The sequence below is a fragment of the Peromyscus eremicus genome, chromosome 6, assembly GCF_949786415.1.
Source record: "Peromyscus eremicus chromosome 6, PerEre_H2_v1, whole genome shotgun sequence".
NCBI lineage: Eukaryota > Metazoa > Chordata > Mammalia > Rodentia > Cricetidae > Peromyscus > Peromyscus eremicus.
In genome coordinates this window covers 9,295,411-9,315,795 of record NC_081421.1, presented here as the reverse complement: position 1 = coordinate 9,315,795, position 20,385 = coordinate 9,295,411, and the positions used below count along the sequence as shown (strand labels likewise).

Here is a 20,385-nt window from a genome sequence, read left to right as displayed (position 1 = left end):
GTGTCAATCTGGTCTGTAGAGAGAGCTCAAACACAGCCTGGGGGACTTATAAAGACACTGTCTTGAAAAAGAAATTAAAAGAGTGTGTGGTGTGGTGCTCAGGGGTGGAGAAGTTGTCTGAAATTTGCAAAACTACGTGATGTGTGCAGCCTCTAGTATAATAAAAGAAGTTACATAGATAGTTAAATACATACATAAATGCTAGTGAATACAAACTGAAGTCAGTCTTGTATATGCTCTTGCTATATAAAGAGTAAAAAGTACTTGAAGTTTGAGGTACCCTAAGACTTGCAAGTCACTGCAAACAACAAAATCATTTCAGGTGGAGAGAATGTAGAGCTTTGAAAGCATTGATTCTCAGAATGTTATTATTTTTAGAGGACATGGATGGAAACAACTTGTGAGAAAGAAAAACTAGTATTTAAAAGTGAAGTTTTAGCTCTGATTCTAGAGTCGACCCATAACATGATATTCAACACATATACTACGTGTTCCATAGCAATGTACTTACTGTATGCTTTATTTCAGAGACACACTTTTAAAATATGTGGAGAGACACTGCGGACCGTAATTGTGATTTCAGTGTCCCTGCAATGGGGTGCCATTCAAAATGATCAATTACAGCTTTAAGTCATTGAGTTCAACAAGTGATCATAAATACATTTCTGTTATGTCTTCATGATTAAGTTACATGGACACATGCACATTTATACACTCACATGGAGGTAGTGTATACCGACATTATACACTCAACAGAAGTATTGTACTTTAGGAAATTTAGTTTTTAATTATTCCCAACAGTTGTCACATGTAGAACTAACTAAAGTCATGCTTGACAGAAGAATACATTCATTCAACTCCTCTCTCATCTTCCTCCACTAACAGGATAAGTTGCTTGTTAATAAACTGATAGGTGATTAAATCACTTTTAATTTGTCCATTTGCTGTTTAAGGTCAGCCTTTTTCTTTTTCAGAAACAGTTCATAATGCTCAAGAATAACAGCAAGTTAACTATGGCAGTGTAGGCAAATTGCATTTCTGGTCTCAGTGCTGTGTGTTGCAGCAAGGATGTTAATTTTCATTGCTAGAAAAAAAATGTAGTTAGTGTAGCTTTTTGTCCTTTTAATATTGATATTTGCCCCAGTCATACACTAGACTGTCCCACCTCTTGGCTGAGTACTAGATTATTACACGTTTTTACATAGTGGAAATTTGACTTCAGTTTATTAGTAACAATTTCAAGTGTCATGTATATATCAACAGCTATATTTGTGATGAAAATTAGATACTACTGTATTCTACATAACTACATTTATGAGACAAAGTATTGCTACATAGCCGAGGCCGATGTCTAACTCATGGTTCTCCCACCTCAGTAATCTCATGTTGGAATCATATGCCTGTGTCACCAGGCCAGGTGCTAAGATAGAATCTATAAAATTATTTGTTTGCTTGTTTTTGCACAAGGCCTTGAAGTATAGCTCAAGTTGACCTTTAACTCAAAAACCTAAATAAACCCTTCCTTGTACAAAAAAATCATTTTATAAATATTTTTGTCATGATATGCAAATAGATTTTAAGGTTGGGTATGTGCAAAAACATCTCTGTATGTAAGTAATGTATAATGAGTGAAATCAATTACAGATATGTTTTCTATTTTAACTTTTGGTGGATAAAGACATGGTCATAGCACACTAATTCATTTTTCATCTCTAATTAAAGATGCAGTAAGTAGGTTGCTTTTTGAAGTGCAACATGTCGTAAGGGCACGAGTCAACTATGACATTAGTAAACTAAGTTGATATAGCAATGGCATCTTGGTGGTATAGACTTGATCGACTTTGTAAGCTGAAAGTGTTTCACAGGAAGGGTTGTGGGGGTGGTCCACAAATATGAGAGTTAGTGTGATAGTCTGTCAGCTGCTGTACATCTTAAGCCTAGAAAATTTGTATAGAAAATGGGAAGGTGATCTGAAACACTCTAATGATGCAATTTTTAGATTTATTACATATAAATTCATATAAATTATACATCAGATGATTTTGTTCAAGATGAACTTAAGTATTTATTTGTTATTAATTTTCTTCAGTCTTTCTAGTAAGACAAATGGCCATAAAATATATAACAGCCATATTTTACGTGTGTTCAGTCACATGAAATGGTAGAGAAATTTTATACTCAATATTCTGTTTTGTGTCAAGTCTTGACTGAATTTGTTTCACACAAAATCCAATATAACTTTCTTTTCTTTTCATTCAAACATTTAAAAATTAATCCAGAAATCATGTGTAATTCATTTTTAATCATGAGTTTATAATAGAAATAGTTATCTTCTATTTCAAAAAGAAGACTAAAAATATATTTGCACTGAAAATTAGGTACTACTTAATTCTATAGCAACGTATTTATAAAAGTTTCTTAAATACTCTATCCTTTAAAATATTATTTTTTATCCTTGATTATGTAATTGCTAGTCAAATTTCCATTAGTTACATAAACATTATTTATATTTACAAATAAGTCTCTTAATTTTTGTTTAAATATACTTTAAAAATAGGAAATATTTGAAGATTTTAATCAAGTGTCCTGTCTGTAAAAAATCTGAAAATACCTAAATATGTCATTTGAATTTTCTCAAGATGAGGATTCCCCTATGCATCGGTGCCCCAAACATCTCTCTGTATTGTGTCCAGATGCCAAAACATTGGAAGTATCCCATGGCCTCTCCCAGTCACTGCCACTCCATGTTTAGAACCATTTCAGTCTCTAACCACTGATTATTCTATTTGTATTTTAAAGCTTCTATTATTGGAATAAATTAAATGTAAAATTCTACTAAAATTTATTAGCAAGTCATTGTTCTGATAATATTGGAAAATTAACCAGCAAGCCTTATTATCTACTAATGTATATAGAAAAGGACTATTTAGTGAGCAGATGTTTTTTGAATATATCGTGTATTGTAGCTATCTTTATGTTTAGTCTATCAGAAATGCTTCACTCTCATCTTTGTGTCTTTTTTATTGACTAAATATAATATGCTGTTAATTTAGTAGATTTTAAGAAACATACACTTGAATATGTGAAGTTAAATGCCAGTTTATAAAAAAAGAGAAATAAAATCGAGATGCTAGAACTTCATATGTCTTTGAAACCCAGTAGAGAATTAACACAATATGTTATAATGTTAAAAGAAAATTTATAATTGAGAGATGAACATGATAAAAATCAATGCATCTAAACAGGGTTTTAAAAAAATGATGAATGGCAGATTGAGAAGAAATGAGGAGCAAAGACATCCCATTTCTACAGAGAGACGGCAGCAATCAGTTCCTCCATCTTTAAGAGGACAGAGAAGAAAAGAAAGCATTTGGCCTCTTAAAAGGCTAAAGTAAAACTCCGTAGGAAATGCCCTGGCCAGCACACTGGTCTTTGCTCCTGAGGGAGGGAGAAAGAGCTCACATACAAAGCTTACAAACTCCAGACATATGCAGATGCCATCTGTGATTTGACAGAATCTCACTTTCTAGGCCCTTGATGTTGCTTTTTCTCACAAAATGTTATTCTCGAGCTGAGTCCAGCAAGAAAGGGAGAAAGTTCAGCCGTCCAGAAGCAAAGCTTTGAGAAAACATTATTTTATTTCCCTCGTTTTTCTGAGGCATTGTGATTGACTTCTTAGATTTCCTTCCTTAGAATTTTAAAGAAAACTTGAGTTTCTTGAGGACTCGTCTTTTACCTCACATGATGATTTATGATAGATAATAAGACATCAAGAAAAAAAGCAAAAGCATTATAATTTAAGGAAAAGCTTTGTGGTGTTGTCTAGAATTCACACAAGTATACATGTATCAACTATTCTATGTATGCATTGAATAAGTGAATTGCATATGTTAAAATGCCCCAGATCACTTATGATGTCATAGTATATAAATTGCTAGCAAGTGAGTAGAAATTTAACATATCTTATTATCTGGTATTTCATTATTGAGTTAATTTACTTTTCTTAATATGAGAATTTTCCATGTTTGATGCTATAATATTCTCCAGTGCATTTTAAGAAAAGATCTGCTTTGGTAGTGTGTGAAATAGCCCACAATTAAATAAAAAGAAAGCATTTTTGTTAATTGTCATGATCGAGTTATACATATGCTTACTTCAGACTTCATAGTGATCATGCTTTTCTTACTATGTTGAAATTGAGCAGAAAACAAGTGCCACACATGATCATTTATATTTGAGCTTTGTATTTTACAGAATCAATTAAATGGTTGCTTCAACCTTGGAATGAAGAAGCTTGAATCAATCATGTGTCTTGAAAGTATGAAATGAAAGACAAAATCATCAAATAAGGATTAGTGTGAATGAACATGAAGACTGGATTTAACAATAGAAACAGATACCTAGTGAGTGCCCACCTTGTAGGCAAGAATGGGAAATGATGATGTAATGCAGTCACTGGGGTCAAAGGTTTTTAAAAGGGTTCAGTGCTTATCAGTCCAAGCTGCGGGATGAAGTTAGTGAGATTCAGATTACAGTAAATAATTTTAGAATCAAATGTATGAACATTTTGATTATGTGGCAGTATATAATCATAATATGTATTCTTTTTCCTATCTGCAAAAGAGTAGTTTATAGCACACAAAATGAAATGTATTGTTCATTGGTTGGAGTGAACTCTAATTCTTTATGACTTGAATTAAGCTAAAGAATTGGGTGCATCTAATAGAATGGTATTAACATACTTGTAGAGTTATAGCAACATAGTATTAATTCACTGAATTTACTGAGGGTTTTCTAAATTCAGGATTACCTTGCTGATATATCTGCAGGAAATATCTGGCATTGAATAATTTAATTTTCTTCTTTCACAATTAAAATTGAGTTAGAGGTTAGTAATCTGATCTTTGAACATTTCAATTTTTCATCTTTCAGTGACATAGAAATTCTGTTTCGATAATTATTACTGAAAGCATATAATATGGAATATTATATTCTATTTAAATAAAAACCCTGATAGATTAAAAAAATATTCCTTTAATCTTAATTTTAAATCCTATTTAACCTAAAATGGAGATATTTCATTGACTTTCCAATTTCAAAGGCCTATCAGCAGTACTATTATTTATTTGCTGTTATTTATTATAATTATATATTAATTATTAGAGAGCCTTATGATAGCGTAAAATTATAAAAAAAAGTAAAAGGTAGGAGGAAAAGGAGAGAGTGAGAACACTGACTAGTGCTTTAAAGTGTACTTTGTAAATTATCGTCAAGAACATCATAACCCATTTTTTAAAAAAAATTATAGTTTGAATACTGCTGTATCTTAGAGATTTTGTATTTTATGTTTGTTTGTTACATTAATGTCCTCCAGCCTTACTTTGTATATAGAAAAATTACATCTCAAGAACTTTCCACAGATATGTGAGTAAATAGAAAGATCAATAACTTCATTTAAAATATAGCTAATATCCTAAGTAAATAAACTGTAATATTCTAGAGAGCTCTCCAGAGGGAAGCTACAAATGGTATCAAAATTTGGCTGAAATCAGAAATGGACACAGGTATATCTAATAACTCACAATCCAGTGTAGAAGAACTCATCTCTTTTTTGTGAAGGTGAGCTCTTCCTACCGAGCATATCTAGGTAGTCAGAGGGGGGCAGCTCAATGTCCCTTCTGCAGTTATCCTAGACAGTGAAGAAGAACCGTGGTGTGATTCTCTCACATCTGTTCTCCACATGCCTCATGCAAACACCCACCCTTTCTATTAGAAATAAACCTTATGTCCAACAAGTGCTTCAAGCAGTCTATCTGAATATTTATAAAACCTGAGAAACACTATATAGTCTTGCTACTTGTACACTGTACCGGTATTCTGACCAGCTTTCATTAATTTTATCACTTTTGACTTTGTTATAACTTAAAACACTGTATTAGAATGCATGACTTTTCATATTCTTCTCACAGGATTCAGTTTTACGTTATTTGTTCTCACAGCCTAGGGTGGTTTCTCAAGGGTGTTCTTAAAGCATTTCCTCATGTCCGAGGTGTTGTGGAGACATTGAGGCTGACCCAGCCAATAACTATGTTATCTACAAAACTTCTTTAGTCTTTCTGTAACTCTTTCCTGTCTATAATACATACCTTAGGAACCCAATGTGGAGATTAAATTATTTAATATATTTAAAGTAGAGTGCCTGGTCCAAAGGAAGCATTCATTAAGTGTTGAAACAACCATATATATATTCAGTTAAAATGGGAACAGTGACATCAGCCTGAGTACGGACAAAATTAAAGTTCCGTGCTTAAATAGAACTAATTATGCCCTTTTCGCTCAGAGAGAAAAATCAGACACCAAGTGTTCTTTTCACAATAAATCACTATTTTGCATCTGCAGTTAATATATTCTTTCCCAGAGCACATGTGTTAAAAGTACACTATTCCTCTTTTACCCCTTTATCCATTAAGATATTACAGAACCAAATGTCTAATATGCAGCACTGATTAATCTTCATTCATTTTACAATGATGTTCGTTACAGGCAGGGATTACAACTTTTGAAATTTCATTTTCTTTTTACTTTACTCAACTTGTGTATTTATACTTAGGGAAGACATTTGATTATGCAAAACAAATAGTGGTACAGAATTCTCATTTTGAAAACAAGAACTTTGATTTTATAGGATGTAAAAAACTAGGTTTACTGATTGTAGAAAAGAAAGGATTTATATTCTTTCCAGCCAAAAAATAAAAGGAAAGAATTAAATAAATCCATGTCTAGTATAATTTATCTCCTCTGTATTTTGACAGTTGTGTTTGATCATTAGTTTAAGTTGTGGCTATTAGTAGAATACTGTTACCCCTAATATTATTAGTACTTTCATGTAAGAGACACAGGTGCTCTGAATCTTAGGAGAACACAAACAGCTGTTAGAATGGAAACACACATTTCTATGAGATGTAGGAGAGATGTGTGTGTATACTTAGGTCAGGGACTGACACATAAAAGCCAAAGGATTTTGTCACACTAGTCCTTCACTTAATTATTTAATATACCTGATTCTCTCAATCAGTCTGCTATCTGCATTTTCTTACACATCTTTCTAAATCAGACAGAATTACCAGATGTTAGCAAAAGCCGATTTGAAATATCCCCAAGAAACTGTGCAGACTTTACTATCTAATGGATTGTTAATTGACTCTTTGTGAACATGACACTTCTTTATAATTCTTGTAGTTTTTGTTGTTTTCATTCTACCCAGTTTTACAGCTATATGTGGATTTATTTCACAAATAATTCAAAACCCAGGAGAACCTTTATCTGTCTATCTGTCTATCTATCTATCTATCTATCTATCTATCATCTACCTTTCTATCTATCTATCTATCTATCTATCTATCTATCTATCTATCTATCTATCTATCTACCTATCTATCTATCATTTATTTACCTGTAAAATTCTATCTTTCTACATAATATCATTATTTTTCCTGAGTACAAAAGACCAAAATACTAAGGTCTGTGCCCATTTTCTTCTCCAAAATCACAGCATTCTTATATCTCCTTCACATTCATTTCTCATATTAAAAAATAAATTTTTCTTTTTATAGTAATCTGACTTCCTGCATTTAATAATGCTGTTTGCAATGATAGGAGAAGTGAAAAATGTTAAGACATACTAACCGTATTTGGGTGTAATTAGGTTGTGAGTTCTACTGCTGTAGTGATTTCATTTAGGCATTTTTTTCCATGAAGTTCATGGGTTTTTTCCCTATCTATATGTTATTTTAATGTTCTCATCATATCAACAAAAGAAAATGTGGTTACTTTATCAGAATAAAACATATTTGGTGATTTCAGGAATGATTCCTTATAATGCAATCAAGGAAATCTTATGCTCTCCAATAACTGTGATTTATCCATGTAAATTTCCTGATGGAGCACAAGGACATTTTACATGTTGAGAATTGTGTGAGAAAAATATGAAATTGGAGAGAAAGTTTTTGAGAACAATAATTTATTTTAAAGTGAAAGTTATATGATGCTAAATCTATAATCTAAAAATAGACGCACAGTGCAAGTTTGTTTTGGCTAAATTACAGAAGACTATATTTTGCTTAAATTAAAGATGTTTTAAATAATACCAGTAGAAAGATATAACAAAAATTAAAGAGTTTATTATGATCATAGTACATTTTTTATGAATTTATCAAATGCAATACATTTAAATCTTATTATCAGATGTAGACATTCTTCCTGGTCCCACATTAGAAATTATTAAATAAGGATCGATTCTTGTTGTAGCTTGCCAGTTGCTTCCTCAAGGCTGAAGGAGAGCTTCGCTTTTTATTGGGGGTCCTTTCTACTTTAGTCCAAATGTTTGTAACCAATTCACATTTGATTCTTAGGCATATGAAAAGAGACAGTTCAGACGTCTTTGATGCAGACAGTATGTGTCCTTTTACTGCTGGTAGTATAACTGATGTGGTTGTGTGTTGTGACTCTTAAGGACTGAACAACAATGGTTCCAGTGGGAAATGAATATGAAGGATGTGCTAATGAAATTTTAAACACAAAATGAAGGACAGAGTGGCTCAGTGCAGCAACTGTAGGAAGTAGTTCCCAGCATCACTTCTCCGGTCCTGAGACTGCATGGCTGAGATGATTGTATCATGATAAACAACAATAATAAATAATGTACTTATGAAGTCAATTTTGATTAGGAAACTGGTAACAGAGGTGAGAGTTGTGGGACAATGGTAGAATGACTGACTAGCAGGCCTAAAGCTTGGCTTTAAGCCCGTGTACCACCAAGGAGGGAGAGAGGGCGGAAAAAAGCAAGGAAGAGAGGGAGGAAGCAAGGGAGGGAAGAAGGAAAGAAAGAGGAAAGAAACACAGATAACTTGTTAGGGGCACAGAGGAAAAGCATGTTACCGAAAGGGTTAAATTATGTCTGAGGGTTTTGTTGTTGTTTTGCTTTGTGTATGTTAATGTGAGAGAAGACAATTTATAGAAACACTAGTAGACTGTGATATGGGGATATTGTCACATAGGCAATGTTTGATCAGAGGTTACTGACAGTCTCCTAGCCCAGTCAGAGGAAATGCTATATTCAAAATAGTCCTTACAGCGCCAATAATCCTGTGAATTGCAGACTCAGACCTCTCATCCCACACTTACTCATGTCTCCCTGTAAAAGAGTAAGCCCCGAAGCAATATTCTACTATGAGAAAAAAGATTCGGTGTCACTTATAAAGTGAATTTAATATTAGTCTGTGATTATCATCTGTCTTATATTTTTCTTAGCTAAAAAATGTAGGGAAAACATCTCCAGTTGTCTTCCGTGAAATCATAGCTTTCTTTGCAGTTGACATGATCTCAGGTATGTGATACTGAGACAGCAGAACAGAATTCTTCCCTGGAAATCTCACCTCACCCCCACACACTCCAACTCCTTCCACAGTTATCCGTAGAGGTGAGCTGGCCACAAGATAGCTGGGCAGCCATTTTCACTGCAAAACATTTTATTGCTTTTTGGAAAAATCAGCATAAGTGAAGGCAAGCTATTTCCAAGTGTCTTAAATATAATCCTCGTCCCGTGCTGGACTCTGTGACAATGATGGACTCCTTTCTGCTCCATTTTGCCTAACTCACAGGAATCAAGGAGCAGCATTCTAATTTTCCCTCTAATTCAATTATTTTTCTAATATGTTGTATTTTAATGTCCCCATTAAACACTTTTAGGAGAGATTATGTTGCGTTGTAATGACAGATGCGTTCGTATGTTACCAGCTTTTAACCTTTTTATAGTTAAGCCATGATGTTTTCTGCTTAGCAACCTTCAATCCTCTTGATACACTATTTCTCTCAAGCTCTTGTATGCTCCATCATTCTGTCATACTACATGAGGTGAGTGCCTTCATATATATGTATTATCAACACTCTGCAGTGTTAGGGCTGCTTCCTGCCTATGAAGCAAGACACAACTCACATTTTCTGTGTACTATAACCTTTCCACACAGACACATACCCTTTTCCCATACTGCTTTGTAGATTCTTATGCCAAGAATATGGTGTTTAAAATAATCTATAAGACCAGTTTACCATTTGGTCTACACATATTTTAATAGAGGATCCATGTTCACATGGCCAGAGGTTCATTTTAAGCCAGCGGACACCCACAGGACTTGTAGAATTAATCTGACTCCACACTGAAGTATTCTGGAAGGAGGAAGTTTTGCTCTTAGAGGAAATTATCTGGGCAACTTCTGACATCACTGAATAATTATAGTGGCATCCCAGTTCTAAAAATGCAAAAAGGTAAGAACAGCAAAATACTGCCAAATTTCTGCTTCTAAATGTTTGCTTTTATTTCAGAGGCTTTCAAATGTCCAATATTTCACATATTTACTCTGGCTCTACTTGTACCTACTCTTTGATTATTTGTTTTTTTCTGAGACAGTACTTTGTCACCTTAAATCTCACGCTTCTCCATGTCCAAATGCTAATTTCACAAATATACTTATTTTTTAATTGTCACCAGCATATCATTTGGATGCACACATTTACTATTAAGATGTATGAACTAAACTTAAATGGGAACAAAATGAAGAGACTGGGAGCTGGGAGTTAAAGATAAAAGTTCGTGATGACTACTGAGAAGTTTGTTGAGGCAATAACTTGACTTTCCTTTGGGTATCTGAAATTCTAATGAAATCATCTTTAAAAGTCCAGAGCTGTGCACACGCACGCACACACACGTGTGTGTGTGTGTATGTGTGTGTGTGTGTGTGTGTGTGTGTGTGTGGTGCAGGTCCTGTAGTGGTGTGCACATGTGGGTACAAGTGATGTTGTGATCAGGGGTCTTCCTCTGTTGTTCTACATTGCATTTGTTGGTTTGTTCTATTGAGAGAAAGTCTCTCAGTGAACCTTGATTCCACCTGTTGGGCTGGAGAGGCTGGTCCATGAGTTTCAGACCTACCTGCCTCTGGTCACTGGGGCTACAGGTGTGTACCGCCGTGTTTGTCTTCTGCTTTCTCATAAGAACCTTAGGAATCCAATTTGGATTTTCTTGCTAGTGTCTCAGACATTTTGCTGACTGTTCTATCTCTCCACGGAATCTTACCATAACAGCCTAGTCCACATTTTGTTCTTTTTATTTTTTGATTTTTGTTCTTTTATGGCAAAATAGCAATGAATGGATATTATTGGTTGGTTGCTAATATTGTCTAATAATTAGAAAACAACCAATTTTCTAGGATACTGTTGAGTTCTACACTTGCCAATTATGATTAAAAAAAGGATATTTTATGTGCTAATAGACAGTAACAATACATTTAACTAGATTCTATTTATGATTAATGATTTAAATTCTGAACTTACACTTAATTTTTTTTGTCTTTCACTGATACTAAGTATATAGAACAACTTTTTAATTTGCTGTAAATCCAATCTTTGCAATAATTAAAATAAACCTGAATTGAATATATACTTTAAAGTTATAGAAGTAAAATGATGGCTTAGGGTCTAAAGTTGGTAACCAATTAGATTATCACTAAAATTAACTTTAATTTTTAATAAGCATGATGGAACATTATTTCAGCAATTAACATTTTAAACCTTTTAAAGTTGTTTGATTCCCAGCATAAAGTTTTCAAGTCTTTTATTATTTGATGAGAGATTAAATCGAAGTTACATAAGGGTATGGCTTGGTGAATATAGGATATAACTGAAACCAAAAGTTTATATTTTGACATACATTTTAGAAAAGGAAAGTGAAAACCATGTTTCTTACACAAAGAAGAGAACATTTATTAACTATGCCATATCTCATAAAACCACAAATCACTCAAAAGCCCAGGTGAAAGTTTAAATATAACAAGTCATACATAAAAATAATTTTTGTGACTAAATTTTATATATACACATAAATATACATGTATATTCATTTGTGGTAACCATCAGTCATTGAAGATGGATTTCAGTTCTTGATAATTGAACTTCTTAATTCCCTGTTTTTGTTACATGATACCTCAATACGGATTTGTGTAGACAAGTAGAAAGCTTCTCAAATAAACTAGCATTACAAAGTAAGTTTCTAGCTTTTTTGGTTACTAATGACATCTAGGCTATAATCAAGCAGATGCTTTGAAATGAAGATTGCTTAACTCACACAAATAAACACGTGACATCTAAATATTGTATATATATATATACATCGTAAGTATATTACCAAATTATTTACTGTCTAATTGGAGATATAGCTCGTACTGGGCACCCTCTGCTTTATCTGGCAATGCTGCTGAGAAATATTAAACACTATAGTGTTGGGGTCCCTAACCTGCTTTATTTAGGGATGTTCTAGTGTATTCTCCTATGCTCAGCTTCCAGCATTTCTATATTCTCAATTCTGCTCTGAGCCTGCCCAAATGTTATTACTTTGCTACCTGTTTAATATAAACTTAAACAAATTACATTAAGGGGACCAAAATCGTCAAGTATTTTAAGTAGCCATCAATAAGAACATAGATTCTAGTGATGTGTGTTGACTGGCTTTTTGGAAAATATCCTTGGTAATAATTTAATGAGTTTTGTATTTACTAATCTAATTGTTTTTATGGTATAACTTTCCAAGATTTTGCTTCAAATATTGTTAACACTTACCCTTGCTTAGGAAAGCAATTCATAGATAATACGTTAGATCCAGGAGCAAATGAAGCTACCCATTTTTAAAATTTTTGAATACAGATTTATTTTTGTATCATGTGATGCTGAACTTAGGCTTGGTTTTTACTTTTATTTTATTTTTATTTTTTTCCATAAAAGGCAGTATTTTTTAAAGTTTTTTTTTATTTTATAATTTAATTTTATATATCAGCCACGGATTCCCATGTCTTCCTTCCTCCCGTCCCCCCCCCCCCCAGCCTACCCCTCATTCCCATCTCCTCCAGGGCAACGACTCCCCTGGGGATTCAGCTCAGCCTGGTAGATTCAGTGGAGGCAGGTCCAGTCCCCTCCTCCCTTCACCCAGGCTGAGCAAAGTGTCCCTGCATAGGCCCCAGGTTCCAAACAGCCAGCTCATGCATTAAGGACAGTTCATGTGTTTCCACTAGTTTGGCTTATTTGTCCCTGTGCTTTTTCCAATTATGGTCTCAACAATTCTCACTCATACAATCCCTCCTCTTTCTCACCGTTTGGACTCCCGGAGCTCCACCCGGGACCTGGCCATGGATCTCTGCATCCGCTTCCATCAGTCATTGGATGAGAGTTCTACCATGACAGTTAGGGTGTTTGGCCATCCTATCACCCACCAGAGTAGGCCAATTCGGGCTTTCTCTCGACCATTGCCAGTAGTCTATTGTGGAGGTATCTTTATGGATTTCTGGGGACCTCTCTAGCACTTTGCTTCTATCCTATTCCCATGGGGTCTTCATTTATCATGGTGTCGAAAAGGCTATTTTTTTTATTCAAGTAACTGCAAATAGGAAACCTGAGGGGAGCCCCAGGCCAGGACAAATACTGGCCACCGCTCCCCCACAGAACAAGGGGAGAAGGTAGTACATCCTTTACCCATCAAAATGGGTCTCCTTTTCACTCAGCTGCAGCATCCAAGGGGCAGCAGGGCCCCATCTTCCCTGGCGTGGGGTGGTTGGTAACCTAGGCTTGGTTTTTATATACGCACGAAATCATTAGGTTCGTGAAGAGTTGCCATGAATGCCATGTAAAAGTGATGTTTGACACACAAAGCTCTCTGCAGGTGTAGTAGCCTGTGTACACTGAGATGACCAAGCTAACTCAGAATCCTTTCGTGCTTCCTGCTGTGAATAGGGATGCTAATTTCAACCTTATAAAGAAGCAACTTATTTTCTGATGTTCTTTTGAAGAAACCACTTGAAGTATAAGTGTCTAAATGTCTGTAAATATTATCAGACTCATTTTAAAGAACCATTTCTTCTTTAAAGAAACATGAGGATATTCCTATAAAAATTTCAGTTGTATTAAATTAGCAGTATTTGTCAAGATTAATGAATTAATACCTTGTACTTTTTGAAGGAAGGTATACTGGGTAAATTGTTTTCAGAAGTTGCAGAGGTTTATCTTTGTTTGGAGATATAAAAATTCCATATTTTTGTGTATTATGGTGGGGTGTCCGAGAAAAACCATTTGATTGTCATTGAAAGAAACATACATTCCATTTTGTAAAATACATACTGAGCTATAGGCAGGATATTAAAAATAAGTCAGTCTCCAAATTTAATTAAAAGAAACTAATGAAAAACTGGTTTTTGGCTTTGTTTGTTTTCTCAGAAAGACTAGCACAGTGTTCCACCAAGCACAAAGAGGACCATACTCTGATTTCCCTTTTGGAAAATCTAGCTTGTAATGCATAGTTTTTGATGCATACACATTTGTTATAGTATTTTTATAAATATTCTATTTTAATTTAATACTTTATTTCATAAGATATTTTCATAGTATTTCTATATGGGATACTCATAGGACTGTTGTGTGTTTGTTAAAAACTTTGTGCAAATAAGTTCAAGACATTGTTAAAAGATGTTAATGCACCATCACTAGTTTTTGTCATAACACACTTTATTAATATGAGTATGTTAATATTAAATATAGACAACACAGCAGCAGTAAGTCATGTAGACAGCAAGTGTGAAACAATTGTATGCTTATTATTGTCAGCTCGTGGGTCCTCCATCTAGAGGGATCTCTGGTATGAGGAGATCTGTGGTGTGTCAGGGTATTCAGTTCTTCATGTAAAATTGTATGAGTATGATGATTTGTGATGATACTACAGTGATGGACAATAAGACACCTCTGTTCTTAAAGATGTTGTGTTCTTTTCAAAGCAATAAAATTTAGTTTAAAAATACACACTAAGCAAATTGAATTGTGAAATTTCCAAGCAATAAATTCAGGAGTTTTCATAGGCTGTAATTTTACTTGAATTCGAAGCTATCTTATTGATTATAAAATAAATTCCTCCACTGAGAATAGCCTGTTAGGTGAGAAAATGAGGCCCAGGTTCCCTTTCAATCCCTCTCTTTAAATTATATATGGTGCTTATGATAGCAGACCTGGGAGAACCTTGGTAGTGAAGGCTGGGTCTAGGTAGAGGTTGGATGAATAAGAGGCTAACATGGTGTTCTTCTCTTAGAAATGATCCTTGGTACACTTTCAGTATTGTATATTTCTGCTTCATGCAACTATATTTTACAGTCTTATCTTTTAAAATATCAATGGATTTATGTTTTAGTTTGCTAAATATTAAGTGTAAATGATGCTTTAAGTGTTATGCATATAAAATAGTCAACTCAAGTTACACACTTGAACTATCTCTGTATTTCTTACATTCATATTCTAGAGAAATGCTTCAGGGGTTCATTTCAAAGAATTTCTTCTCCAAAAGACGGAGACTTGACATATGTGTGATATTAATGCTGCCTTCAAAGAAACACCTATTTCCCATATACTGCATCATCATTTATTGCTGTCAGGGCACAATAAAGGTCATAGGACTTATAAAAGGATAAAACACACCTTGAAAGGAGATCAAGTCAACCTTACAAATTAAACGTAAACTCAACTTCATACTGACTAGAATAGTTATCATTGGTTACAAAAGTAATACATTATATTGAGAAAAGACTGGTTTTTAAGTAGAACTTAAGCCCATTTAGTTGTCACATACATACGACCTCAAATCAATTTGTATTATCTGTGAGGTGATAGCAATACACAATATATAAAATATAAAATATGAATGTGTGCAGATGGGAAGTCACGAGAGACATTAGGTAGTTACCCTCTATTAGCATTTGAACACTTCTGTCGTTCATTTTCCGACATAGGGTTAAATACAGGGAAAAAAGTCTTTAGAAAAATTACAAAAGAGATTCCTCATAAGTAGTTCAAAAATAAGACAAGAAAGTTAAAAGAACTGATTATTCAACTGGACAAATCTCTAATAGAAATGTACCTTTAAACTGTCTTTAAGTTTATGATATGCTCTTACAGAGAGAACAGAGGGCAGGTGTTTGAGACTCCCACAGGGGGTAATGGGCTCAGACTCTCACAGGCTAGATTTGCTTTATGTGTGAAAAGTGTCCTGACTGTGAGGCTCATTAAACATTTCAATGAGCTCTGAGTAGGTGACTGATCTCACTTTCCAGAAAATTTTCAGTGCAGTGGGGTCTCAATCGGAGATATTTGAAGGTTGCCTTTTTTTTTTTTTTGCTACAGAAATAGATTAAACTGCTTCACAGTAGTATAATTTATTTTTTAGGATTCTTTCATTTGTACTGTGATTAAAGCATAAGATTCATTTATGTTTCTAGCTATACAAGTGTTAAAATATAAGCATTTGACTCATAAATGATCATTTTAATATATAAAATACTTAGCTTCTTTGAGGCAATTATACAGCACAAAGACTCCGTCGGTCATGATAGTTTTACTATTACATAATAACATGCATATGACAGTCATTCTTCTTAAATCATTACTTAATCAGTTTAATTAACACTTTAATTAATCTAAGTGCTTTAATTTTCTCCACAATTTAAATTTATGCTTTGCAAACTATGAAAGGTAATAGAGTTATAGAGCATAAAGAAAAATACTGTTGCACAATTCATTAAAAACCACTTGCTAAATCATAATAGTAGATATTTGAATATTTATTCTCCAGAATAGTTTTTCATCTCTACTTCAGATGTCAAGATACGCGTCAAAAGTGTAACGTTTCTGTGACTCACTAAGAAAAGTAAAAAATGCAGGTAAAGGATGTAAAAGAAGCACAAATAGTTCCTCAAAACTTTGATCACAGCGAAAAGAAAGCTTTTATCCGGTGTCAGGCAACTGATTCAATGCATATTTTAATGTATAGTTTTTTATAATACACTTGAGAAATGAAAAGCTAGAGGAGAAATTCCCCAAGGAGGCTTTGATCACTTTGTGTACGTACAGAAGACGTCAGAAAGCTAAGAACATCAACGTATGTGATGAATTCTTCCCACGCTGAAATAACACCCACAAAGATAGTTATAATAATTTCAACATTGGTAGGGAGACTGTCGCTAGCACTGGCTGTGGAATGCCACTGTTTTTCTTAAAATACCATTTTCCTAAAGCATGTCATAATCAACACAATTGCCATTAAATTATGACCACACAAGGTAAATTCATCTCTTAAACGTGTACAAATAAAATGAGTGTGGCTACATCTTCGAGAACAGTCAACAGGATTTCTTCTTTGCCCTCCCCACTCTGATTATGCTTGGAAGGTTTGTATGTTTCAATCAATGAGTGTGTAAGATGAGCTAAAAGTAACAAAAAGGAAATATACAGACAACAGCTGAAGTAGAGAACATGTGAGCAACTCAAAGAAGCCATTAAAACATATGTATTGGTCTTAGTTTTTTATTTACAGTTTTAAAAATCATACTTGCCAGCCCCATAACTGTGGAACATATGCACAACACATTTATATTGTATTCTGAACATAAACTATCTATTCCAGTAACTTCCTTATCAGTGATAATTTAACCTAATAATAAATGATAGTATACTAATCAAAGCATTTATCCATGCTCTCATTTCTGCACTAATGTAAAAAGCACCTTTTCCTCAAATGGATTGTTTGAATGTTGAGATGAACAGTACCATCGAGTGACTTACTGAACTCCTTTTGTCTTTAAACTCCAGGAATAAAATATTTAGAGAGAGAACGCTGTAGTGGAAATCATTTTATTTTGAGAAACTTAATAACAATTTTGAAGTCAGAATATTTTTCTGGTATAGGTGGGAAAGTAAAAGATTTTGCCAGAGTTCTGGATAATATGTCCAGTTGGGACAAACGGTGACTTTCGTCACTGCAGTGATTTTCCCAAATTCATTGTGTAAATTGAATTTCTCAGCTGTAGAAGTCTAACCTGCTAAATGATTTTCAGTTCTGATTGTTATAAAGAAACTTATTGCTTATGATCCCATATATCACAAAATAGGATATTTAAGTCAAGAATAGCACAATTGTATTTAAATCTATTGAAAGGGTCAGTTCTATTTGCTTAGAAAATACTCTTTATGACATAGGACTATACATATAACAATAGTCACTTCGTGGTCCAATGTTACATGTACTACATTGTATCACAAGATACAGGAAATCACTGAATCTTCATATTAAACAAATTAGTTTTGGCAAATTCCAGCTTTGACACTATGCAGTATGTACATATCCTCACTTTGGATCTAATTTCTGTCCACAGGACTGCCTGGAAATTAAAGTTCCAGCTGGCATATGTGTTGACTGGTGAAAGGTGCAAACTACTTTACTGATCAGAAACCAAGTTTTTGAGGAAGAATATGTATAAGAATCAGGGCAAAAGAACTGGAAAAATAGATCATCTATTAGGAAGTAGTAGAAATATCAGAGAAGAACTAAACTGATCAACATATTTAAACTATGTTTAAAAGAAAAAAAAGTTTCAGCAGACTAAATTAATTCCATTACATTACTAAATGTAATCATTAGTTTCTAATGATATATATATTATACATATAATGATACATATAACAATATATGAATATATATGCTTGTTTTGATTTCAATTTTAACATTTGGCATATCTTTGTATTTTTTCCAGATTAGATGCTGAATTAAATACTATAATTTTTGTTCTGATTTTTTTCAAAGTCAGGTACTCTGAAAGTTATGTATAAAGGAGAAGAAATATCTTTTAACACTACTATTAAGTAAAATATGTGACATCATAAATCTATACAACTAAATGTAGGCACTGTTCTTTTTAACATCTGTTTTATAGGACTTGAAACATGAGATAACATATTTTCCTTCACTTTTCTATTAGCATTCTTATAAGAAAAACTGATTCTTATTAAGGACAATGCAGGTTAAAAATCATATATCATGGAAGGATTTTAAATAATTATATCCATACAGCTATTATGTAATGTTAAATATGAGATAAAATAAAACTACAGATTGTGAATCATATTTGAAGTTTTGAACAGCATAAATATTTTCCTACAGCTCTGGATAAAAATATGCATAATTTTAATGTTTATGGAAGTAAATTAATTTACAAAATTATTCATAGATGTTTTTGAAAGACTAGTTCTAGCAATAGAACATTTATACATTTACTTTTTAACTCTGATTTATATATACAAGAACAATGAGGCAGGAATTGTTCTACAGATAATCAAAAATTAATCTTTCGATAATTTGTGATTGCTATGTTAAATATGTAGTTCCCATCCACAGTGGACTTCTAAAATGTCAAAACTGTAAACTTCACAATGCCAAACCACTGAACCGCAGTGACTACCAGAGACTGGAATGCAGCCTGCCACAGCTGTTTGACGCGCCATGGGTCCAACACAGGGTTACCCCGAGTTTCCTCTTGTTTGATTTCATATGCAGTATTGTGCAGTTCTGAACTCCAAACATCAACCACTTTTTCTTAGAGTATTTTTCTTTCTTTTTCACAGCGCGGAAAAGGATATGCTAGTCAATTCTGCAGCTTACCTGAAGCAGTATGATTTGCACAGAGTCGACCAACAAAAGCATCAACTTTTCAACTTCATTGTCTTGGCCATCCAGTTAGTTGTGTGTAGCTGAGTGTTAGATTTCCAGCGGAGTCATCGTGGCCACGTGTAGGACCTAATTGCTCTCAGCAGGCCTGAGAAATGAGTTGAAATGTGCAGACTGTAGAAACTCCATAGGCAACGGGCGTTGCCTCTCCGATCAGTGTGTGCCTGTTTACAGCACTATCTATCCTTCTCTCTCCAAATGTCACTGAGCCCTTTAGATGTTTATATTTACCATGAGAAGCCAGTCATCAAGATAAAAGAAATTTGTGCATTATAAACGCAACGTCACTGTTTTAAACTTGACTGTTTTATATTATTTTTGTGTGACCAAGTGTTCCCCAAACTATCCCAACTTTACAAGAGAGATGTGACTATGTTCTTTTCATCCGTGGGGTATTAAAAAAATGTTGTATTCTAAAGACCCACAAAAATATCAAAGACATTCTGTAGTTTATACACAGTGTTGCAAAGTGTTTACTGTACTATTTCAAAGCTTCTAAATAAATATAGAATATATATTATATTATATAATTTTCCTAAGATGTGGTACAAATTAGTTGGTTTTTAAATGGATTCATACAGCCCTCACCATACAATAAAATAAAAGGTAATTCAGGGTCCCTAAGATTAACTGAGAAAAAAAAAAAACAATAGTTTGTCCTAATTTTCATACCTTACTCAACCCTGCATTTTTCTTTCTTTAAAAGAAAGTGAAGTTCTAAGCTGCAAAATTTTGTCAAGAACTCATTGTGA

The 20,385-nt window shown here is 33.6% G+C and overlaps 1 protein-coding gene across 2 annotated transcripts in view; it reads left to right on the top strand.

Annotated features, from left to right (window-relative positions):
- Pcdh10 (protocadherin 10) overlaps positions 1-20,385 on the top strand; it is a 58,037-nt gene that overhangs the window by 21,398 nt on the left and 16,254 nt on the right. The window contains exon 5 of one of the 2 annotated variants that reach the window (XM_059265145.1): positions 19,531-20,109. The exons of the other annotated variant lie outside the window; for it this stretch is intronic. Coding sequence (XP_059121128.1) covers positions 19,531-19,550 — 20 coding nt within the window. The 3' untranslated portion in view covers positions 19,551-20,109. Of the gene's footprint in view, positions 1-19,530; positions 20,110-20,385 lie in introns of those variants that run through there. 2 annotated transcript variants of the gene reach the window in all.